Below are 23,141 nucleotides of genomic sequence, written 5' to 3'. Positions count from 1 at the left end.
GGACAAGCCACTTAACCCCTTTGGACCTCAGTTCCATTATTTGTAAAATGAATTCATTGGACATGATAACCTCTGAGGTCCCTATCAGCTCTAAATCTATGACTCCTTTGTGTGTGTGTGTGTGTTGGGGAGGGAAGGCAGCCAGGGATGCAGTATAACTAGCTTTCCCTGAGCACAAGAAAATGGAAAGAACACAGGAGGAGCGTATTTAGATGAAGGGGGCTTTGTTTATAAAATGTGGAGCTCCAGAGGGCATAGAAGGAAGAGAAGGTGGAAGTATGTGGTGCCAAGGGGGATAGAGATGAGAGCTCTGGGATTTTTTACTTCAACGGAAGGATACTTAATCACAGAGTTCAGAAGAGTAGGAGACAAGAATGTAGGAGTTGTCTATATAGGTCAGGATAAGTTAATCCAGGGGCCCCACTCTGTTGAGTCCTGTGATCACAGAAGTTAGGAAACGAGTTAGGGCATCTTGATCCAGCATATTCTTTCTACAAACACAGGCAATCTGGGAGTGAAGACAGATGAACGGAAACAGAAGTGGAATGTCTGGACCAGTAATCACTTAGTGATTGGGTCCCCAAGGGCACTTGTAGTCATGATTGTGTAAAAAGGAAGGACAGAAGAACAGGGGAATTTCTGAAGTTGCTAATAATGGTGGTAAAGGCTCCTTTAAATTAGAGAACCATGTCATATTGGTTTTTCTTTCCAGTAGTGGGTGGTGTTGGTCCTTACCTTACTGATGATGTGAGGATAGAGGGTGGAGGTTCTGAAGATGCAGCCTGAGCTAGGGTTGTGGAGGCCACACGAATGGGAACTAGGGAACATAGTGGAGACAGGTTATGGAAAGAGACAGTGGGATTTGGCAACTGATGGGGTGTTAGGTGGGATGATGGGTTAGAGCTTAGAATCTAAGAGGGTCCCCCGGTTTCAAGCCTGGAAAACAGAGAAATTGGTGGTACCATCAGCAGAAATATGGAAGTTGGAAGGAAGGGCATGTTTATGGGGATAGGGACTAGTTATCAGTCCTTCTTCCTGGAGACTTTTCTTAAAGGGGTCATCTGTTTCCCTCTTCTGAACATTTTAACTGCATATTGAATCAAACCCAGCATGGCTGTAGATTCATACAGTGGCTTTTTACAGGTCACTCATTAGTTCAAACTAGGGAGCTGAGTGCCCAAGAGGTAGACGGTGTGTCTGAATTCCATTACTTAGTCCCACAATTGCCAAACACACCTCCTGGTAACCTGTTAGACCTCTGTCTCCTCCCCCCAATCCCTATTTGATTTCTTTGTCCCTGGGATGGAGGAGGAAATGCCTGTAAGGCAAAATTATCTGGATTTAGGGTGAAAAAAACATTTTTAGACCAGAACCATGATTTGATTGGTATAGGGAATTTGATGCTAAGATAACTCCCCTACCCTTAACAATGAAGAGTGGCTCAGTGGATACAGCCCTGGACCTGGAGTCAGGAAGACCTGAGTTCAAATCCTGACTCAGACACTTATTAGCTGTGTGATGCTGGACAAGTCAGTTAACTTTGTTTGCATTAATCCACTGGAGAAGACAACGGCAAACCACTTCAATATCTCTGCATGGACAAGATTGGAGTGCTATGGTCCATGGGGTCATGAAGAGTCAGACACGGCTGAACAACAACAATGAAGGTCAGCATTTACTCTGTCACTTAAAGAGAGTTTGCTTGAGGCACTGAGTGTTTATGACTTGTCCAGGGTCACAAGCCGGTATGTGGCAGTGAAAAAACTTAAACCTAGCCCTGCCAGCCTGAAAAGCTGGCTCTCTATTCACGACACTCTGCTGTTTCTTGGTCCTAGGAATATTCCCCTCCACTAGCTCAGGAAATAAGAGACAGCTAGAGTTAGAACTGTGACCTTGAACTGATCAGACCTTTCAGATATCCACCATTTGTCTCTCCCAGGGGGGACAGATAGCTAGAAGGACCACACTGATGACCAAATATTAAACTCTTTGTCCATTATGGGAGTAGCTGTGGTTTCCACCCTAATTCCTGTACTAAGCACATTTCAGTAGAAGGGGTGGTTAAAACATTGTGTTTTAATGATTAAAATAGCTAAATCTCTAAATTCCTAACAGGAATTGAAAGGTCTGATGATTCATACTCTCGTTATGCTGATCCATCACTTGGAGACAAACCTGCCCCAGAATTGCTTTCTCAGGAGCTGAGAAATACAATTAGCACATTGCTGAGAATTCCCTGTGACTCAGCTAGGGTCGATTCCTGCCCTCCCTCCCACCAGCACTGGCACAGTCAGAGCTGTACAAGTGACCTTTGCAAACACCTCCCACCCCTGCTGCCGCCCTGGTTCCCACTAGGCAAGGACCAGGGGCCTGTGCAACATCAGCGAGGTGAGATCTGGACTTTCCTGGGAATCTGGTGTAGTGTGCCGCTCAGGCCAGGCTTGCCTGCCATGCTGGGAGTTGAGAAAGGCGCAGGGGGTGGAATCAAAGTGGAGTGTGTTACTAACTTCCTGGTCATAAAAGGTAACGTTAAAGTGTCAAACGTGGATGAGTAATAGATCAAAATGATGAGCCCAAGAAAGACTCGAGTCACTCAGGACGTGGCCCAGAGGACATGCACGTCTTTAGAATCATGGAATTCTTGAATCTCAGAGTTTGGAGAGATGTTGGTGGGCATCAACATTGTATTACATGATATAAACTCCCCATTCTTCACTTCTGGGTCTAGCCAAACTGATCTTATTACTACTACAAAGTCTTCCAATGTCTGGAGCACACTCCCTCCTCCCCTCTGACTCCTGTCATTGAATCTCAAGGATGACCTTCTGCATGAAGCCTTTCTAGAGTCCTCCCTCCCTCAACTACCCCACATTCATCTTGTATTTATCCTTTACATACTCATATATGTACGAGGCAGCATGGGATAGTGCGTAGAAAGAGCTTTCTACAGAGTCAAGGACCTGGTCTTGTCTCATGTACCAGCTGTTTAAATAATCTCTCCATGGCCTCAGACAATTCTTAAGTAACAGAAAAGGGGCCGACCTGCATTTGGTAGAAATGTTTCCTAGGCCAATGAGATCACAGATCTGCTTTCCAATCCATCCATCCCGACATAGGTGTGCATCTGTCTTGCTCTGGACTTCTTGCCTGAGAACTGTAATATCAATCCTAGCCTTATTGCTCCACTCACCATCCCTACAGCTTTCCAGACTAAGATGCTCGACCTAGCTACCTTACTTTATTTGTATTGTCTTCTGCTGTTAAAATGTAAGCTCCCTGAGGGCAGGGGCTATCTTGATTTTATAAATTTGTATCCCCAACACTTAACACAGCACCTAGAACATAGTAAGTGCTTATTAAATGCTTTTTGATTCATTCATTCATTCACTCACTCATTCATTTCATTCATTCATTTCTTTCCTTGGCTCCCCTGTCACATTGTGGAATTTATAGCTCACTAAAACCCCTAGATCTCTGTCAGATGAATTTCTGTACATGGAAGTAACCTTAAAAGATCATAATGTAAAAAAAAAAATATATCAAAAGCTAAAATATTCACAGACATTCCGAGTCATGAACGTGACATTAACTTGACCTTTTGAAGGTGTCCAAGCTACGGCTCATACCTGTTTACACTGAGTCCACTGTGACCTGGGGTTAATGCTGACATTTTGTGGGACACAGAGATGGATGCATAGTTGGAATATCAATGAGGTAGGCAGGAGAAATACTTCGAAGGGCTCCTAGGGTGCCTCAGCTAGGACTCCAATTCAGATTTGAAGTTGGAAGAGATTAGGACTATTTGTATTGAATTCTACCAGGTATGATTCCTCCTGTAGGGAATGGTTCTAAACTTGTGTTCTTTAAACACCCAGGTCTGCCCAGGGATATGTCCATCGGACTTGGTCCTGTGTGTTTATTTCTAGCCCTCCCCACCTTTATCTCTCACAGCCTCTTTCTAGTACTTTTCTGATCTCTCTCAATTCTCCAACCTTTCCCTGGCTCTGAGTCCCTTCCTGCATTAAAGGAAATCCTCCCCTAAACTCATTCCCCCTGTATTATTATAGGGGACTCAGTTTGTGGTTTTCCACAAGCAGATGGGGTGGGGCCATCTTTTAAAGAAGCAGGTGGGAGAGGGCAACACTTAACCCAAAGGAATGAAGCTCTAATGATGAAAGGTCAGTAACTAAAGTGGTACTGAAGCATATGAAGGGTAATAATAACAATAATGCCTCCTGTTTCTATAGTTCTTGAAGCTCCTTCCAGCACCCTTCTAGCAGATCATCGCCATGGATTTTCCTGTCTTGTCATTGAACTGTCTCCCCTTCAGAATGTGAGCTCCCTTGGGGGGATGGCTCTGGGTTTCTTCCCATTTTCCCATCTACAGGTTACCCTCATTTGTGTATATTTGGTGTCAGGGAACCATGAGGAGACAGAAGAGAAATGCATGATCTCCAGGAAAGAGTAATGTTATGAAGCATGGACCCCATATGTGTGGGGGAGATAGCAGTGCACAGGATGATCCTGGGGTAAGTGTTGAGGCAGAGCTTAGCAAAGACTTGTTGGTACTGATTCATTCCTTTCCCATAACCTGTCTCTGAAGGAGGCTGAGGGTTGGGAGTCCATGTCTCATTAATTAGAAACACAGAGGATAAAATGTTTATTTTTTTGAAGAAAAATCTCCCCAGGTAGATGAAGCCTGACATCTGCCCAGCTCAGATGTGCTTAAGCTATGGATTAGCCCAGTTCCAAAAACATCCTGCAAATGTTTGCTGAGGAGTGTTCCTGGCACAATGGCAAACATTGCTCAGACAGTGCTGGCTGCCTCAATTCCTGCAAGGCAGGAAGGTCAGGGATTAACCCTATTCCACAAAAGAGAAAACTGAGGCGAGGCCTAGGTAAGTGACTGCCCCACTGGAGTGGGGCCAAGGAGCTCCTGGGGATGACAATTAAGTGACCTTCCCTAAGCATCATCACACCCACAATCTGGACAATAGAGGTCATCCACTTTGTCACTTGATCTCATTCAATCAAGTACCTTGGCACAGGGGAGAGAGCCCTGGACTCTGGGGATTTAGGATAACTAGGGTCCCACCTCAGCTCTGTCACTAACTGGCTGGGGGACCCTAGGCAATTCATTTTGTTTCTCTGGAGCCTCAGTTTTTGGTTTTTTTTTTTTTTCATTTGTAAAAGGAGTTGGACCAGGTTGTTTTTTTTAAATAACATCATAGACTCTTTGGCAGTCTGTATAGACTGTATAGACTGGTATATAGACACTGGGTTTCTGTATCTGTGCGTCACTGTCAAATATCCTTGGTGCATGGGCCTATGCTGTCCATGTCACTGGTATGTATTCCCAGTGTTGTCCCGGGCCCCGATGCTGTTGGTGTATGTACATTGGGCTTCCATCCCTCCTATATCACTAGAGTGTAAACCTGGACTCCTATGTTTGTGCATCAATGACAGGTGTGCCCTGGGCCCCTATGAGAGAGAGAGTGTGTGTGTGTGCGTGTGTGTACTAAGCCCACGTCAGTGTATATTACTGGTGTGCAGCCTCTGTCTCTGCTGCTTTTATCTCCTCAGTCTCCAGAGTCCTTCTTCAAGCCTCTAAGAATGACATCCTCATCAGACTCGTTGGTACCTTTAGCCCAATCGTGGCTCACTATGAACAAGAATCTATGATGAAATTTAGGAATTTAGGAACTGCTAAATGGTACCAAGAGAGTCCTAATCCTATTACAGCAAAAGGACAAGGTGAACCACAGCATTCACTCTGCCAGGAGATCATAGCTCTCAAGGTGGAAGGGCCCTCAGAGGCCACTGAATTCAGCTCTCTCATTTTACAAATGAGGAAACTTAGGCCCAGGAAGTTAACTGGCCTAAAGTCACACAGGTAGTGACAGGCACTTGCTGCTCATCTCTGTAAACGCGTGGACCGCCTTCCCCATCCAAGGAGCCTACAAAACCCGAACAACCCTCCCCCCACCCACTACTGCCTGCAAACCCCAAGAACATTTGCCTTGTCCTTTATGGCTTACAAAGCACTTTCCCCAAGATCACCCTGAAGGTATGGGAGGCAAGGAATGCATGTATTATTGGCCTCTCCATTTTATAAATGTAGAAACCAAGACCTGGAGGTGTTAAGTGACTTACCAACGGTCACACGACCACTATTACAACTGGTACTTGAACCCAAGACCACTAGCCCACAACATCTTCTCTGTGCCTTGTGACCGTGAATAGTTTCCTAGCTGACAGTGCAGAGCTGGTGTTGTGGGGCTGAGTCAGAAGAGGCTGCTAAAATGACAAGCATCACCTTGGGTGGGATGGAGGAATTTGGACTTGGTCTTGGTTTAATTTATCAACTCACGGGTCGGTAGCCTTGGGCCAAGGTTGCCTGGCAGGCAATTCATTCTCAAGACTCACTAGTAGCGGAAATGCATGGGGGAAGTGGTAGAGGGAGAGTCCCAACCAACACACACAATACCCTCCATGAATGCAGAACATTTAAGAACACAAGTTACTAGACTGCGTGCACCCTGAGGGCAATTGTCCCCTCATTCTGATTCCCCAACCAGGCAGTATCTTAGGCAAAACTGCCCTTCCTCTGGGGTAAGAGGGGCTGGTAAGAGTAGGTACTGAAAGCTACCAAGGGGAAAGAAGGCAGTCCCATCCTAAGGGAAAAAGGGAATGGGTCTTCATTAAGAATCAAGATGAATTATCCAAGAGCCTCAGTGGGCCAAGCTTCAACCTCAGAGGCATTGTGATGGAATTGGGAAATCCAGTACTGGATAGGGAGACCAGGGGGGATGGGAAAGGAAGACTGGTCTATCTCATCTGACCCTGAACTTCCACCTTTTTATCTAAACTATGCATCTCCACCCTGCTCTCCTGCTGTCTGAAAGGAAGTTTAAAAAAAGCGGTTAGTAAACGGGCTCCCTTGGGTCTCCAGAGGTCCAGGAGTTCTTTTTATGGGTCCTTCTCTGTACCACTTTGTGTGTAGGGGTTGGGAGTGGGGGTCAAGTTCCTCCTTGTTGCCCCACTGTGTATAGAATTATGATTACAGACAGGGATTGGAGGTCAAACAGCATGGTTCCTTCCCCTAGAAGGCATGACAGAGTTGGGGGAGGTCTAGAGAATGGATTTTAGGGGGACGGGTGTGTGTGTGTGTGTTTGTGTGTGAAGTTAGCCCTATGAGGACACCATAGGAGGACTGTTTACAGTAACTCCATCTAACCTGGTAGGGATGCTGAAAGATGACTGCCCAGAAGAATGGTGGTCTAACCCCAGCCACTGCTCACGGTGAAGGTTTGTTTCATCAGAGCTTAGAGGCCCTGGTACAATAAACTTCTTGACAGCAGGGTCTGTCTTGGTTTCTGCATCTCTATCCCCAGGAGCTAGTATAGTGCATTGGGCACAGCAGGCATCTACTACAAGTCTATGGAATGGAACTGAATTGGGCCTCTGTAATAGCAGAGAAGTATTTAGGGGATTTGGTTGTCAGAGGAACCCCACCCCCAGCGACTGGTGGTCTGGGCCCTCATTCCCTGTCTTGTGTATCCTGGCTCTGGTCCAGGGGAGGAGTGTTGTGTCTTCTGCGTGCCCTGGAGAGCAGGGCCTCTTTGCAGGCCCCTTGGCCTGTGTGTACTGGTGAGGGGATGGAGAAAATTGGACTTGGCCTAAGGTTAGTTCATTAACTCATGTGTCAATGGCCTTGGACCAAGGTTGTCTGGCAGGTCACCCAATTCCTGGCTTTCTGCCTGAGATACAATACTCTTAGGCCCACAAGTAGCGAGAGTCCATGAGGAGGTGGTGGACAGTGAGTTCCAGCCATCACAAGTTGCTGGCCCTGTTCCCTACACAGTCTGGGATCCTGCCCACGCCTGGGTTCCCAACTTCTGTTCCATCACTGGATGAGAATGCTTTTGACTCTTGGTGTTGGCCTTAGCGTGTGCCCGTCCCTGGTGCTTGATTCCACTCTGTTCCTTGTGGCCTGTCAGCACTGTGATAGCAGGACCTCTTTGGGTTTCAGCATCCTCAGAGTTCATGGTGGCCAATCCCAAATTCAGCAGCAAGGTCAAGGCAGGAGCACCCTGCAGGTGGAACAGATATATGTTCAAAGCATCTTCCCCTCATCTAGGGCAAGAGGAAGGGAAAGGGGCCAGGGAAGGACCAGGGCAGCTTAGCAGCATGATGACATGCTGTACCAAATAAATCACTGGTTTTACAGTGCTACTCTGATCCCACCTGTTCATAATTCCTCACTGATGAGGGCAGCATCTGATGGTATGACTGGAAGATGATCAATCCAGTGTATCCTAATAAGCCTGGGCAACATGGAGCTAGGATGTGCAGTGATAGCCTTGGGACTGGCTGGATTTTAGTTCTTTTTCTTGGCTTAGATTATAACCAAACCACTTCCTGTACAGGTAATTTGCTGCTCAGAGCCTTTAATTCTGAAGAGTGCCTGAGAGCATTAAAATGAAGGGTAGCACACTCTTAGAGAATATGATTTAATCCATGCCCAGATCTACAGCATGAGTTGAGATAACTGTGGAGTGCATGCAAAATCTATGCTGCTACCACAGTGAGGAAGGCATGGGAGTTGTTCTGGGAGGCTGCTGCATTAGCCTTTCCCACTCATAAAAGTAAGGAAAGCCTAGGCTACTGAGTTAGTATTCCCAAACAAAGCCTTGGTTTATGATTGCAGAACTAAATGTGTTGACAAAAAAGGAGAGTTGGTGAGACCTCATCCATTAAATTAATAAGCATTTTTTAAGTGCCAAGCATGTGTAAAGGTACTTCGTAGATGCTGGGGACACAAAGACAAATAGGACAGGGTGCCTGTCCCCAGGGAGCTTACATTCCTTTGGACAGAACCCTGCAGTTCTGAGAAGTCTGTTTATGTACATGGAAAGTTGTTTGGGCATCTAAACAACCCACCCCCTGATTCCATTCATTTTGGGGTGGGTGGGGGTCATTTCCCAAATGATATGGCTAAACTCTATAAATACAGTGGCTTTCTATGTATGTCTGTGCATCTTTTTGTGTGTCCTGGGATAAAAGGTCTTATGCAGCAGGCTGAACCACAAGCTACCTTAAATCTTGGACGCAGAATAAATACATCAAAGGACTGGGCAGGGGCGGCGATAACGCCTTGTCATTATTTCAATGGTAAATGCATCCTTTTTGACCCCTTCTCTACCCTCTTGGGCCTCTGACAGAAGTCATGGGATATAGGCCTGTGCCACAGTGGGAGTAGCCTGAGACCCCAATATATTTACCAGATGTCCTTTGAAGCCCTAGCTGTAGGCCAGAAAAGCAAATGAAAGCACATGCAAATATGCCTAGCATACAATTTTTAAAGTAAAGTAAATCTGAAGTTCTTTCCAAATAAGCCCACATTTCCAACTGCTAACTATTTCTTGAATTTGTTAAAGCTGTAGGAAGCATTAAGAATGAGCATTCTATGGAGTAGATATCTGGAAAATCAACGACGAGAAAAGACAAGGAAAAGGTTTCTTTCCTCCTTGTGAGACCAATTCTGGAACTACACATCACATTCCTTTTGCCTGTGATGTTCTGAATGACAGGAGTCACCTGTGTTATCTGGTGGTGTCAGCAGGATGGTGTGCAATGACCTACCTGGCTGCTGGTTACAAAATGTGGAAAGCACATTGTAGACCCTAAAGCTCACAACACAATGATTAGGAAGATAGCTAACCTTACCAAACCTGAGACTTTTACAAGCTAAAGGGGCGAGCGAGGCAACTCCACAGCTCCTGTCCTGGGAAGTTCACGCAGTCCGTGGTCTAGCCAACTCTCCTGCTTGATGTTCCCCATATAAGGTGCTGGAGCTCTCCTCTCCCAGTCTTTACACAGGCTCTCCCCCATACCTGGAACGCACTCCTTCCTCACCGCCACCTCACAGAATCCCTAGCTTCCTTCAAGGCTCAGCTCGAGGGCTACTTCCTACCAGAAGTCAATTCTGATCCTCCTCATTTGCTAATGCCCCCTTCCTCCCCTGCCACCAACATGTTTCCTCATCTGTAAATGCCCATGACAGCACCTGGATTACCTACCTCATAGGGCTGTTGTGAGGATCCAGTGAGATCATGTATGTAATATACTTTGCAAACCTTTGAGTTTCTTATGATTTCTATGAAAAGACAGACTTTTTCATGGAAGGCTACTGTAGAATTCAGGAACTATGACAGACCTCATAAGCAGAGCCTTGACAGCCAGTAATGAGTGATGGCCCAAATCCAAATCCAGACAGGAGAAACCATGAGAGTGGTTAGCCAAATGGAGTTAACTTTTTCAACTCAGCCACTGCCCTTGTCAATGTTTTTCTACATGTGCTAAAGGTTTGGGATATAGTCAAAACATAATTATTAAGTGCCTACTATGAGCCAGGCATAGTGTGACGCACTGGATGTAGCAGAGACATGTTCCACCTATTTGTTGGCCAATGTCCAGCATTGTTCTCTTATCTCTTGGGTGTTCTGTGCAAAAACATTAGAGCGACCTTAGGCTTAGCAAGGTCATAATTCATTGTCAAAAAGTAATTCCATCTCTTGCATACTCACCATACCCCTTTACTGAGTCGTCGTCCCTGCACTGTATCTGGTTTTGTGCTACCCTGGTATGAATTCCTAGAACTCTCCTGTCTGGAATCTGACTTTTGTGGCCCATGCCCCCATGAGATCTTCATGGTATCAGCTCAGCTTTGAACTCAGCTTGACTCAGGAACCCAGCAATTTTCACAGGACCTAGCCTGGGTTTCATTCCAGGTCCTGAGAAAAGTGCTTATGTTCGAACACGTAAGATCTCTGAGTGCAGGGACTATTACAGTATCCTCAGTCTAGAATAGTGCCTTGAATATAATACTTAATAAATGATTAAATTGAAAAAAATACTAGAGAATATGATTTCAAATACTAGGTGCTACACAGAATTATATAATTTTTTTGAGCAAGAAGGGAACTTGAGATGATCTAGTTGAAAGTTCACTTGACATATAAAGAAACTGAAGTCCTGAAATGTAATCTGACTTGCTTACTAGATAGCTAATGGTCTAGATCATACTGCCTCCTTCATATATATGCTTCAGTACATATAAAAGTTTGCATCAGCCACCATGATACTTCCAAAACAACAAACAATGAATGCCAAAATGACCAACCATCCTAAACTAAGATGAACAAAACTAAAAGATTACTGAAGTTACTCAACTTTGAAATTGTTCTGGCAGATTTCAGAATCTAGAGTGTGAAGATACCAGAAGATGCTGGAAGAAAGGCTCAAATGATATCCATATTATGCCTCTTGTCCTGGGCCATCTTCTTTGCTCTACCCTCTTGATGATGTCATCAGCTCCCATGCATTTATCGCCACTAGGCAGATAACACACAGATTAATATAACTAGCCCCAGTGTCCCTAATGAACTTCAATCCTGAATCACTAATTGCCTACTAGATATTTCAGACTAGATTCCCTAGAGACATTCCAAACACGACCAAGATAGAACTCATTATGTTCCCCGATATCCGCCCCCTCTTTCAAATTTCCTTATTTCTATTGAAGGCACCATTACGCCTGCCTCATAGGTTCCTAACCGCCTCCTTCAACTCCTTTCTCTCCTTTCCTGCATACAGCCAATTGGTTGCCAAATCTTGCTGTTCCTACTCCTATGAAGTCTCTTGCATCCTTTCTACTCACACAGCCACCACATTAGTTTAGGCCCTCAGCACCTCTTGCCTAGACTATTGCAATGGTACCCTATACACCTGCAAGATGATTTTCCTTTAATGCTGGGCTCACCACACCATACCCCTCCTACTCAATAAATTCCAGGGGCTCTGTATTGTCACTGGGATCAAATATAAACTCCTATTTCTGTTTCTTCTACAAGGCTCTCCATCTCCCATCTCTAGGCCTTTAGAAATGGGTCCTCCCCCATGTCTGGAATGAACTCCCTCCTTACCCTGGCCTCAGTGAATCCTATTTCCTTCAAGACGCAGTTGAAGCACCACCTTTTCTACACAAAGCCTTCCCATATTCCTCTCCAACCACTTGTGCACTCCTTCCCTATTGATGATCTTTTCTGCACTTCTTCAAAGTGCACTTCTACATGCATGTGTCTCTCCTGGTAGACTGCAAGTTCTCTGAGAACAGGAATGGCTTTATTTTTTGTAGCCTGGAACACAGTAGGTGCTTAATGCTTGTTGATTAGCTATGGCTCTTAAGGCTTACAGGTAGATTAGAAATTAAAATCAAAGTTTGAAATAGAGCCACATCAATACCACTTCTCTTGATTTCATTAGTCAAGGAAAATAAGTTTAAGAATGAGAGAATACCTAAAATGGAGACTTCCTAAAAAGCTCAAGACCTAACTATGTCTTGCTTAGAAGACGATGACAGTCGTTTGCTTCTATCCATTCTTTGTGGGCATACAGCAAAGTGTCATTCAGAGCAATGATCACTACGCAGAGTGAAAGATTTAATTCTGACTTCTTTCTGAACTCAGCTGGTTAAACTTGGTGGAAAAATTACAGAAGACTGATAGAATACCCTCTGAAATCAAAAAGTAGAATTTCTTTAAAATGCTATAAACCTAAGAACAATATCTGGATAAAGTTATTTTTTATAATGGAGGACAATTAACTAAATTAAACTTGCCAAATAATATTACTATTATGTGCACTTATTTCTGCAACCCTGCCAGATTCAATTTGTTTATTGGTACAGTGGCTGACACACAGGGGACATTTAAAAAAATGAAGACTCTCCTCCAAAAATCTGTTGGATTACCTGTCGGTAGCAAGTGTGTCCAGAAATTGTAAAAAAAAAAAGCCTTTGTTTTTAGTTAAGTCCAACATGGCACCCTAAAAACATCCTCTCTGAAACCTCTTGGAGTGTAAGAGACATTCCATTTCTGGGGGAAGCTGAAAGATTAGCAGTATACACTAGGACTACCATACCTTTCCCTAGTTGCCATAATCTTAGGAAGTCTGGCAATGATACAGGGAGCACGCATTAACTTATCATTCAGGTGAAATAATTTCCATAACCTTACCATACTCCACTGCCAAAGTAATCTTTCTTCTTAAGACACTTTCCCCAACTGCTTACCTGATGAAAGCCAAACTCTTTAGGGTGACATTCAATGTCCTGCATAATTAGCCTTTCTAACAAACAATCCACACTGGAGGTAACCTGGATTATTCATTCATTTCTCTTTGTTCCCTAAATTTGTCTCTACCTCAGTGTCTCTGTTTTTGCCATTCCCCACCCCTACCCCATCTCCACCTGCACTCTTCTCTGTCACTTTAGAGCCCCTCAGATGCCCTGACCTCTGTGAAAGTGATCTTCTCAACTGGTTCTGTTGAAAAGAACTGATCTTTTCCTCTTCAAAGAAAAAAAAAAAAGAGCATTCTAGTTTCTCTCCTTGGCATGTCTCACATTTTAATTTATATTATAATTCTAGCCCATTTGGTGGCCCAGTCACCTCCCTCACTAGACTGTAAAGTCCTCAGGGCAACAGGCTTTTTCATTCACCCTTGTATCCATTCCAGATAATCAAATTCTCTAGAGCTATACAGTTCTACACTGATGAATGATAAAATGTCTTTATATCTTCCAGTGCCTAGCACCTAATAAATGCCTTTGGAATGAAACAGAGAAGATGCTTAACAATAGTTGAACTCAGTTACTAGAATTTTGTGCTGTCCAAGATCTCTTAAAAGATCCCTTCCCATTAAAGTCTATACAAGTTCGATCAATTCCCCAATATTAGGCGAACTCTTTTCTACCTTATTAAAGACTTACAAAGAAAGCAATTCTTCCTAAAAAAAACTTCACTGTTCACGAATTTTTAATAGGAAATTATTCTATGGTTTGACACCAAAATCCAATTCAGACTTTTTCCACTTATAACCAGCACAAAAATCATAGAAATAAAATGCAATGGTCAAAGAATTTATTTTATGTCCAAATTAAAGCCTGAAACAATTAAATTGCCACATTATATATTATACACAAAGCAATACAAAACATTAAACTCAAACATTTTTTGTTTGTTTTCTCAACAGAGTATTTCAAAGGTCACAATCACAATAATTGCTGAGGGTGGTGCCTTTATCCCTTCCTGAAGTGAGGTATATAAGCATATCATTTCTACTACAAACCTGAGCAGATTTCATGCCATATAGACATGGAAAAAAACTGCCAACAAATATGCATTATTAAAGGTACATTTTATTTTATTTTTTGCTGAGGAAATGGCTTGTAGGTCATAGGCAAAAGGATTTAAGCTGATCATCCCAGCACAAAGGGAAATTACGTGATTTGTATGGCATAGTTATACTTCAATACATGACACATGCATAACGTATGTGTATTTGTGTGTTGTGTGGAAGGTGTAGGTAATGTCTACCAACCAGATTTATCAATTTCTACACTGATGTTTCTATTCTTATCCCAATGTAAACAGAACAACAGTAAACTGAGCTGCTGATAGATGTTCTCCTTAACTTGAATGTCTTAGGACACTGAAATAATAGAGTTCAATAATTTCCCTTGAGAATCAGCAAGCAAAAATAGATCACCTTGTAAGATTCAACAAATGCCATCATGGATCTTAGCTGCAAGAGTATGGAGTGAGAGAGAGTCAGAGACAAGGAGAGACAAAGACTGAGAGATGAACCCTCCCAGTGTTGGTGTGTACAGGTTCAGAAGTGACACCAATACTAGCCTGCTCTATTAGGCTGTTACCAGAGATGTTGCATTTTGTGGGCATGTACTATTATAATAGGGTTCTATTTCACATATATAATTAAATATCTTATACATACACAGAATTATGCTAGATCAACAAAAACTTCCTACATACAAAAACACACTGGTCTACAGGGGAGAATAATAATTTAATGGCTGCAAAACAAAAATATGGGAGATGGAAGAATGCAGTATTATAGAAAGATGTTAAATTTGGAAGTTGCATCCTTATCCACTCTTCACCAAAAAAAAAAAACCAAAAAAAAACCAAAAACTTTTTAGGGCCATCTCTTTATTTCCACCATTATTTACTTGGGCAATTAATGTCTAACAACAGACCCATTCTCTCTTTGCACATAATCAGCATTAATGTTTAGTAGATGTTATATATGTATATGTGTTGAAGGAGGGGAACAGAATGTCTAAAGGCTTAAGACCGCAGCGGTGACCATTTTATTTTACAATAGCAACCTAGTAGCAGAAAATAAGTTCTTTTGAATCTCCCAATATGAAAAAAAGCAGCAAAAGTGATATAATTTTGAAAATTTACATTGCTGTATGCAGATACTGCAAAGAAACACACCCAGCGTAACATCTGCTTTGTAGCTTACTATGATGTCCTAGAGCAACAAATTCTTTTACACAGAATTTCAGACATAAATCTTGATAACCATAAGAGCTATTAAAGAACTTACCAAATCAGCCAAATAATTGGCTTGAAATATGGCTAAGTTTACTTTTCACCCTGGTTAATGGCCCTAAACCTTTTAGAAGGCATAACTAGCCATTATATTCTCTCTTTCCACTAACTAAATTTTCTGCCAAAGCAAACAAGACTGTTATGTTACTTATTAACCTTTGAAAATTAAGGATCTGGTCTGAGTATTTTTTTTTCCTCCTTTGTTCAGTGCAGGTGACAGAATAGTCCATTCTAATCAGTCAGCACATCTACAAGAACAATTAGAAATGCTACCATTACTGTTTTTGAGAATATTTTCACTGGTGTACATAAACTGAAGACCAAAGCATCCAAATTCTATTTTTCTCTCCATGTAGCAGATGAACAACATTTGTTGCTTTATGTACAGTTTCTGCCAAGCATTTGGCACAAACATTTGGCCAACTTCAATGACGTTTTAGATGTAATATGACATTTTACAAATGTCAGTGCTAAGAGCGAGCAGCAAAGGTACTCAAACTGACAAGAGGGCTGAGATGTGTGATCACAGAGGTGTGGAAGATAGATTAAATACTGGCTGAACTAAAGGACAGGGCTCTAGTAATGGTTTGTATTAGCAGCGAACAGCATTTTTGTATTACCAATGTATTATATTAGGAAATCATTTTTGTAATACTCTTATACAAATTTTGGATAATAAACTTCCAGCCTGACAGAAATTTAGTGAGCTTTTTTTTTTGCTTTTATTACAAGCATATAATATTAATTGGCAAAACACTGAATACAAGCTTCACTATCATAAAATCAAAACATTAAGCAATATTCCAAAAAGATTTTTAGACAAAAAACTAGCCACCAAGAGTACAAAAATTACACAGCAACACAAAGCATAAAAAATGTAAACTTTCAAACGAAACAGTCAAAAATATCTGTGGTCTCATTTCTCTAGACTGCAATCGTTTCAGGTCTTTCTTTTGCCACACAATGATGTTAAAGGCTTAGTGGTTGCAATGTCAATTGTCTTGTACTTCTAAATCTGTCTCATCTGAGAAACTGCTTTCCTTATGCCCAATTCAAAGTTATTGGGATGTTCATTTACACCAATGCTTTACATACATTTTAAGCTAAATTCAAACTTCAGCCCATTCTTCAAACATAAGCTTATATATGAAGGAATTAAATGTAATGATAGCACAAACAAAATGTAAATATGCACAACTTTTTTCTAAACCTTAATCTTTTCAGAGATGAAAATTTACCAAAACAAACCAAAATTCCAAGCCAATCTGATGTTCAATTAGTTTAATGCTCTCTCTTCAAACTTCATGTTTAATAAATAAAACAGAAAAAATTAAATATAAAGACCTAAGTATAATTTGGATGAAGATTTATAAATCCTGACTCCCAATTTCCTTTAAATCAAAGCAAAGAAACACATTAGTTATGTTAAGGTCACACCTATGAGGTGGTGGAACTATGTAGTTACCTGAGGAAATACAGAAATGTGGATTTTTCTTTTTCTGTAAAATATACAGTTTAGCTGTCTGCATTAAGTTTCTTTTAAAATACTTTTAAGTATAAATTTATCAAATATTCATATATGTTGATGTATAAACTGGTTGACTTGATCCTATATAGCATTTAGTTCAATGGTAAATTTCATAATTACTGTAAAATACAATTATATTTATCTTCTATTAGAAAAAGTCCAATGAATCCCCAAAGATGTTATTATAAAGACAAGAGCCAGGTAAGCTTTCAAAGACTCATTGCCTACTGGAAAAAATAGCACCATCATCCTACAGTCTGATATTTTACATGGTCCCATATCCCCAGAGGTTGTAGCATTGTGTATACGATTGCACAACCAATAAGACAAATATTCCCAGGTTAGATGGTTCACAAAGATACCAGACATAACAATGGCACAAAGCAATGTCAGACAGGTGGCCAGTCTTGCAGAACACGTCCACACTTCACATTAAGGTTTCTTGCCTAATCATTTATTTTTAAATATTGCTGACAGGTAGTTCTTTCACACGTGCATGTGCACACACACACACACACGTACACACGCACTATTTTAATCTCATAATGTCATTCTTACAATCAGAAAAAGAAATAAAACATGAAAAAGCAAACCCAAGTAGCTGGATGTACACACTTTAAAATCCCACCTACAATTAATTACCTTTCAGTTCAGCAGTGAGTAGATGCTACATTGCCATTCCAACATAGGTCTAATAAATGCACGTTTGAACCTATTGCACAGAAGCAGAAGTCATGCTCTTCATCCACATAAACAAAAACATACAAATCAAAAGCTACTCAAGGTAAAAAGAAGCTTGTAAAACATCTCACAATTTCATTTTATATGCCCGTAAATAAAGCTGGACCACGGAAAACAAAATATTTGGATGGCAAATTATGATAGAAGGCTTAAAATAGAATAAATAATTTTATAAAGTTAAGTTTTCTTTTTTTTTAAACCCCCCAAATCTTAAATTCAATATTATATATTCTATCTGAATTCTCTATTTTCAATGAAAACTCTATCTAGTGAGACTAATGCCTGGGGAATCCGTCTCACTGCTGCTGAAGATAATTCAACAAGATAATTGAGCTGCAACTGTTTGACCAGCTAAATAGTGGTGAAAACTACTTCACAGTAACTCCACCTGCATGAAAGTACTGAACAAATCTGAATGATTATCCAAACACAAAGTGAGCCTGGCTTTCATTCTGGGGGCAAAAATGCACATTTTAAACAATTCCGCCTTGAATGAAATGTTTTTTGAAGCTCCATAGAAGGGAAGGAAGCAGGATCTGACTTTGAGGCTTCCCTCTGCCGGTGACATTTACTTAGGCACAGTCCCTCTTAGTAGAGAAAGCTACAATAAGCTAAGCCAAATGGAGCAGAAAACTCCCCAAGGAAAATAGTCCTGTTGTGAAGAGATTTTGACATGATGCAATTTTATAAAAATAGGTACTTTTGCCACTGAGGTTTTATCGGGTTAACACACTTACAAAAGCAGAGTTAAACACAATAATTAATAATCAATAACCAGTTAGAGATGTTAATACTGGCTTCCATATATTACCTACATATCTATACATAGATTACCTATATTTAAACATATTGACATAGCACCATAGCAAATTCAAGTGATTTTAAAGATAGCTACAAACTTACAAATATGTATAATGCAGACTGTTATGAAGCCAAGTTACAACTGACTGTGAATTACTTTTAATCTGAATTTGCATGTTGATACTGTTTAATCCTTTCTCAGTTTCATCACACAGGAAACTACCCAAGTTTTAAACGTTTTGCTTAAAATGGCATTGCAGTAATTTCTAGTCTTGCAGAATGCTTCAGCAGATTATATATTTTGAGGTAGACAGGTAACATTTATTATATATACACATATCTAATCATTAAACCCTCATATGATAAATCTGATTTGGATGGGGTATCAGGCTATGAGCTTGGGTAAGTTAACAGTTCAAACCATACCAGAAGTGAACTTAACTAGATTTATATAAAGAAGCTGATTTTAAATAGTCTGAATTAATAAGTTTTGTGTTTAGGTTTTAATTGCCTAATTTATGGTCAAATGGATTGAATTGATTTAATTAGCTGTTAGCTAAGAATGAAGTTGCGTTAATTATTAATTCCTTCCATTTCATGCATATGAAACATGAAATGGGAAGGAAAAAAAAGGAGGTGTACGAAGGAGCCCAATTATACCTTCAAAAATGAATTCATGAACTCCGCCACCAAAGATATACATGCTGAGAAAGATAGTCTCCTAAGGGCCAGCACTGCCAATGACACTATGCTGGACCAAATACCCTAGAACCACAGGCTCCTCCTCGACCCCACCTCAGTTTCTGTTACCACTGAGGGAGAAAGGTGAACTGCACAGGATCTCCAGGTTCTCTGAGGATGATGGCATTCATGGTATGTTTTAAACTTGGATTTCTCCAGTTCACAACACAACAAAAATGGGGAGCAAGGAGGGAGGGATGTATCCAAAAGCACACCAGACTTGTGGGGGGTTCGTTTGGTGACTTCAATTGGGATTACTTCAGTAAATGGCTCCACTCTCACTCTTACTTAGACTCCAAATCACTATTTTTATAAATGTTTGTGTGTTGGCAAATAGGGGATGCTATTCTGTAAAAAGCCAAAGATACCCATGTTTTAGTAAAGAAAGGGTTTAACAAAACCATATACTGACTGGAGTTTTCAGCTTATCAAGTAAAAAGCAACTTCTATTGGTCAAGAATGACTAGAATTCATTCTGAGTCCTTTTTAACCTCTTTCTATACCAGTCAGCAGTCATAATGTGTAGCTTGCAGAAATCATTCTAGATGAACATTTACCATAGAGAATGCAGGCTGGGTACACATGCATACAAGGCAAAGCTAAGAAAGAAGGCAATCATGTGGGCAAATCAGGTAAAAATGTTGGCCTTTTTAGGCCTGTTTGGCCTAAAATGGACAGAAATTGCCTCATTTCTCTCTACTTCATCTTTGTGTAGCTGGGTACAGCCTTTAGGAGGCTTTTTTTTTTTTTTTAAACTTGGTAACTACCAGCTCAAGCCAAGACCTCAATGAAGCTTTAACTACTCAATTTGGTAGTTGCTACCCAAGACACTATCAATTAAATCAGGCCCCTAAATAAGAAACAGAATGCCATTATACCTCCAGATTACTAAAACATATGTGAAATGAACAGGGGAAAGGACAAATGTACAAATTATGGTATCGACACATTATATACTTTTTCCATAGAAATGATTAAAAGAAAACTAGAATTGTTCTGTAAGCCACTGTTAAAACAACTAAAAACAATATATAACACTCAGCTCTAAGAATGAAAACATTTTCTATTGCACTGTCTTCATGACTAGTGATATATTTTTTAAAACAAGTTACCTCCCAGATAAGAACAGATTTCTGCAAGCTCTAACTCTGTATGACACGTCTACCTTAAAATAAGTTCAAGTAACATATTAAGCACTTGTGAGTATTCTTGTTAAGTGATCTGATGATATTTTATGCTATATAGTAAAATATAGAGGCAAACTGGGGGAACTATTATCTTCCTTTTATTTAATATGAAAACTTTAATGCCATGATTAAATTATAAAATTAATGGAATTCCCTATTGATATGCTATTAAATAAAATCTTAATAAAAATCTTCTAAGTCTTCAGGAAGTTAAAGGCAACATAAATACAGTCAATCACCACCAAAAGGGATCTGCAGTGGCTTTGGAAGGACTGGATGAAAGCCAAAATATTGAGGCAAACAATGAAATCAAATTCATAAAATATACGGAAATTAATTCCACTTTTCAAGACATGGAAAGCAAGCAAAAGTAATTTGGTGTCAGGAAAGTGACAGTTATATCACTATTACATTTATTAATCTGTCCTGTGAAATCGCAGCAAAGAGACGAATGCTATTCAGCTACATAAAACTGTGAAGTGTTTTCATAATCTGTAAACTTAGTGCTGGTAGTGTCTTGTTGAGTTGTGAATTCTTTTTTTTTTTCGTACAAAAAGGTATAAATATTCTCTTTCAGAAATCTGGTTCCCACGTCACCCAGAAGAAAGATTCTGAAGTATGGTGTGCTGTGAGATCACTGGTCCTCCAGAACAATTCTACTGGGTCATGTGATGTGAGTTAAGTGATGCACTGAGAAGGTGCCTGGTGATAGTCTCTGCAAAAAACTCTGTCCCAAAGGACACTAAAGTTCTCTTACAGCAAGTCCATTTTGGGTCTGTAATGTAGCAGTAGAGGTGCTTTCTGTAAAAACAAACCCCCCCAAATAGCTAGGTTATTAATGGAGAAAGATAACAGAACAAAAACACAAAATAAAAATATCTGTTTGATATATAATGAAAGAACAAACTAAAGAGTTCTGTTTAAAAATGCTTTTACTATAAAGAATCAAATATGGTGCTAACCAAACATGAACATTTTTGATTCTCTGTAGTCATGAAGCCCAACAAAGTATGGGATGAGAAGAGATCATCTCCTTTTTTGTACCTTTCATCATTAGACCCCTGGTGGTTCCTTTCGGCCCCAGAGATCCCAGTTGTGATAATCATAAGATCACAGACTGAGGCCTTAATGGTCATCTAGTCTAACACTCTTGTTTTACAAATAAAGAAACTGAGGCTTAAGGTTAGATAACTTGCCCACGGTCACATGGGAAGGAAATGGCAACTGCCAGGATTCTAACCCTGGTTCACCCCCCCCTCCCCGGTTGCTATAGATGCTGCATTCTTCACTCGACTGCTCTGACTCTCTTCTTCCCAGTCTCCTTATGTCACCTGAACTGTCATCTCTGCTATAAACAATGGGGCCCGTCCTTCCCACCTGCCCAGAGTCAACAGGAAGCCAGCCAGGCTTCCTGACACCACCCACCTCAGGAGCTCCTTCTTAACCCCTCCTCTCCCTCTCTGGGATTTTTAGGGTGACCCATGCTACACCTAGCAGCTTCGTATACTTTTCCTGACTCCTCAAGGGGACTGCAGTGGTATAATTTATTCCAGGAAGCTGTGACAATAGTTGTCTGCATGAGGTAAGAAAAAGGAAATGTTGGAAGGAGAGAGGTAAGTGAGTGAGTGTGTGTGTGTGTGTGTGTGTGTGTGAGACATCTGTGTGCCTCTTTCTGTACTTAATGTTCTGTGAAAAGCTCTTTTTAGGATGGATGGCTTATATGCCATTGAGGTGTAAACTTATCCCCTGGCTTGAGTCTTGGAAGAGGTGGCGGGGTTCTCATGTAAAAGGTGAGGAATAGATGAAGAAAAAGGAAAGGATCCTACTGGTGCCCCTCAAATGCTCTCGGTTCCCAGAGAAGGAGACAGAGGCAGAGGAAGCATGGCTATTCAGTCAGGAATCTTTACTGGCAAATGTTCTGCTGTGGGTCTAAGACTCCTGAAAACAAACCGCCCCGGGGAAAGTAGCTGTAATTGTCTGACCACGATGTGCCCAGCAGCTATTCCTTAACTGTCCCTGAGAGCAGCCCTTTGCAGACCTTGCCACAGTGGTGGTAGTCGCACCCCCAGAATACCTCTGGACCACACTACCTGCAATAAACAGAAGTAACCTTGACTAACCTTTGATGCTTCATAGGATAACACACCCTGTAGGTATTTTTCTCTTGGGGTGACCAACCTTTGCCAGCTGCTACTTGCAATACTCCAAAGATAGAAATTATCTGAACCTGTCAGTTCCCTTACTGGAGAACTCTGTTCTCAAAAGTGATGAGGCGCCATGTTGCAAAAGATCTCACTCCTTCACTGAGGGAATTCCATGCTTCTACAAGCAATCCCCTGGATTTGTCCTTTTTAAGCATATGCCTGATGTTTGCTCTGCCAACCAGTACGAAAGGAAAGGAAAGGGGCTACAGGTGAGATCTGTTATCAATTTAGCCTTGTAACTAGCCTCTTGACTAATGCCCTATCAAGTCCCCACAATCTAACCACACTAATTTGGGGGCTCCAGTAAACTGCATGGCTTCAGCAGTATTCTGACAGACAATAGTTTTTGAGAACCACCTAAAATGCTGCTGTGAAATCTCCTGTTTTAAAGTGACCCTTTATTTGTGTTCAAATCATCATTCTAATACTTGTAGACAGTCTTAACCCCTGAGAGGAATAG

General features: G+C 41.1%; 1 protein-coding gene across 4 annotated transcripts in view; it reads right to left on the bottom strand.

Moving 5' to 3' along the window:
* Positions 1–5,992: 5,992 nt before the first annotated feature.
* LOC114033994 (polycomb group RING finger protein 3) overlaps positions 5,993–23,141 on the bottom strand; it is a 123,986-nt gene continuing 106,837 nt past the window's right edge. For 3 of the 4 annotated variants that reach the window (XM_027849638.1, XM_027849640.1, XM_027849639.1), the window contains one exon: positions 17,440–21,278. In XM_027849638.1, coding sequence (XP_027705439.1) covers positions 21,231–21,278 — 48 coding nt within the window. In that variant the 3' untranslated portion in view covers positions 17,440–21,230. Of the gene's footprint in view, positions 8,094–17,439; positions 21,279–23,141 lie in introns of those variants that run through there. The other variant, XM_027849641.1, reaches the window with a different exon arrangement.

This window comes from Vombatus ursinus, unplaced genomic scaffold, assembly GCF_900497805.2.
Source record: "Vombatus ursinus unplaced genomic scaffold, bare-nosed wombat genome assembly UNPS02007822.1, whole genome shotgun sequence".
NCBI classification, from domain to species: domain Eukaryota; kingdom Metazoa; phylum Chordata; class Mammalia; order Diprotodontia; family Vombatidae; genus Vombatus; species Vombatus ursinus.
This window is presented reverse-complemented; position numbering and strand designations above follow the sequence as displayed.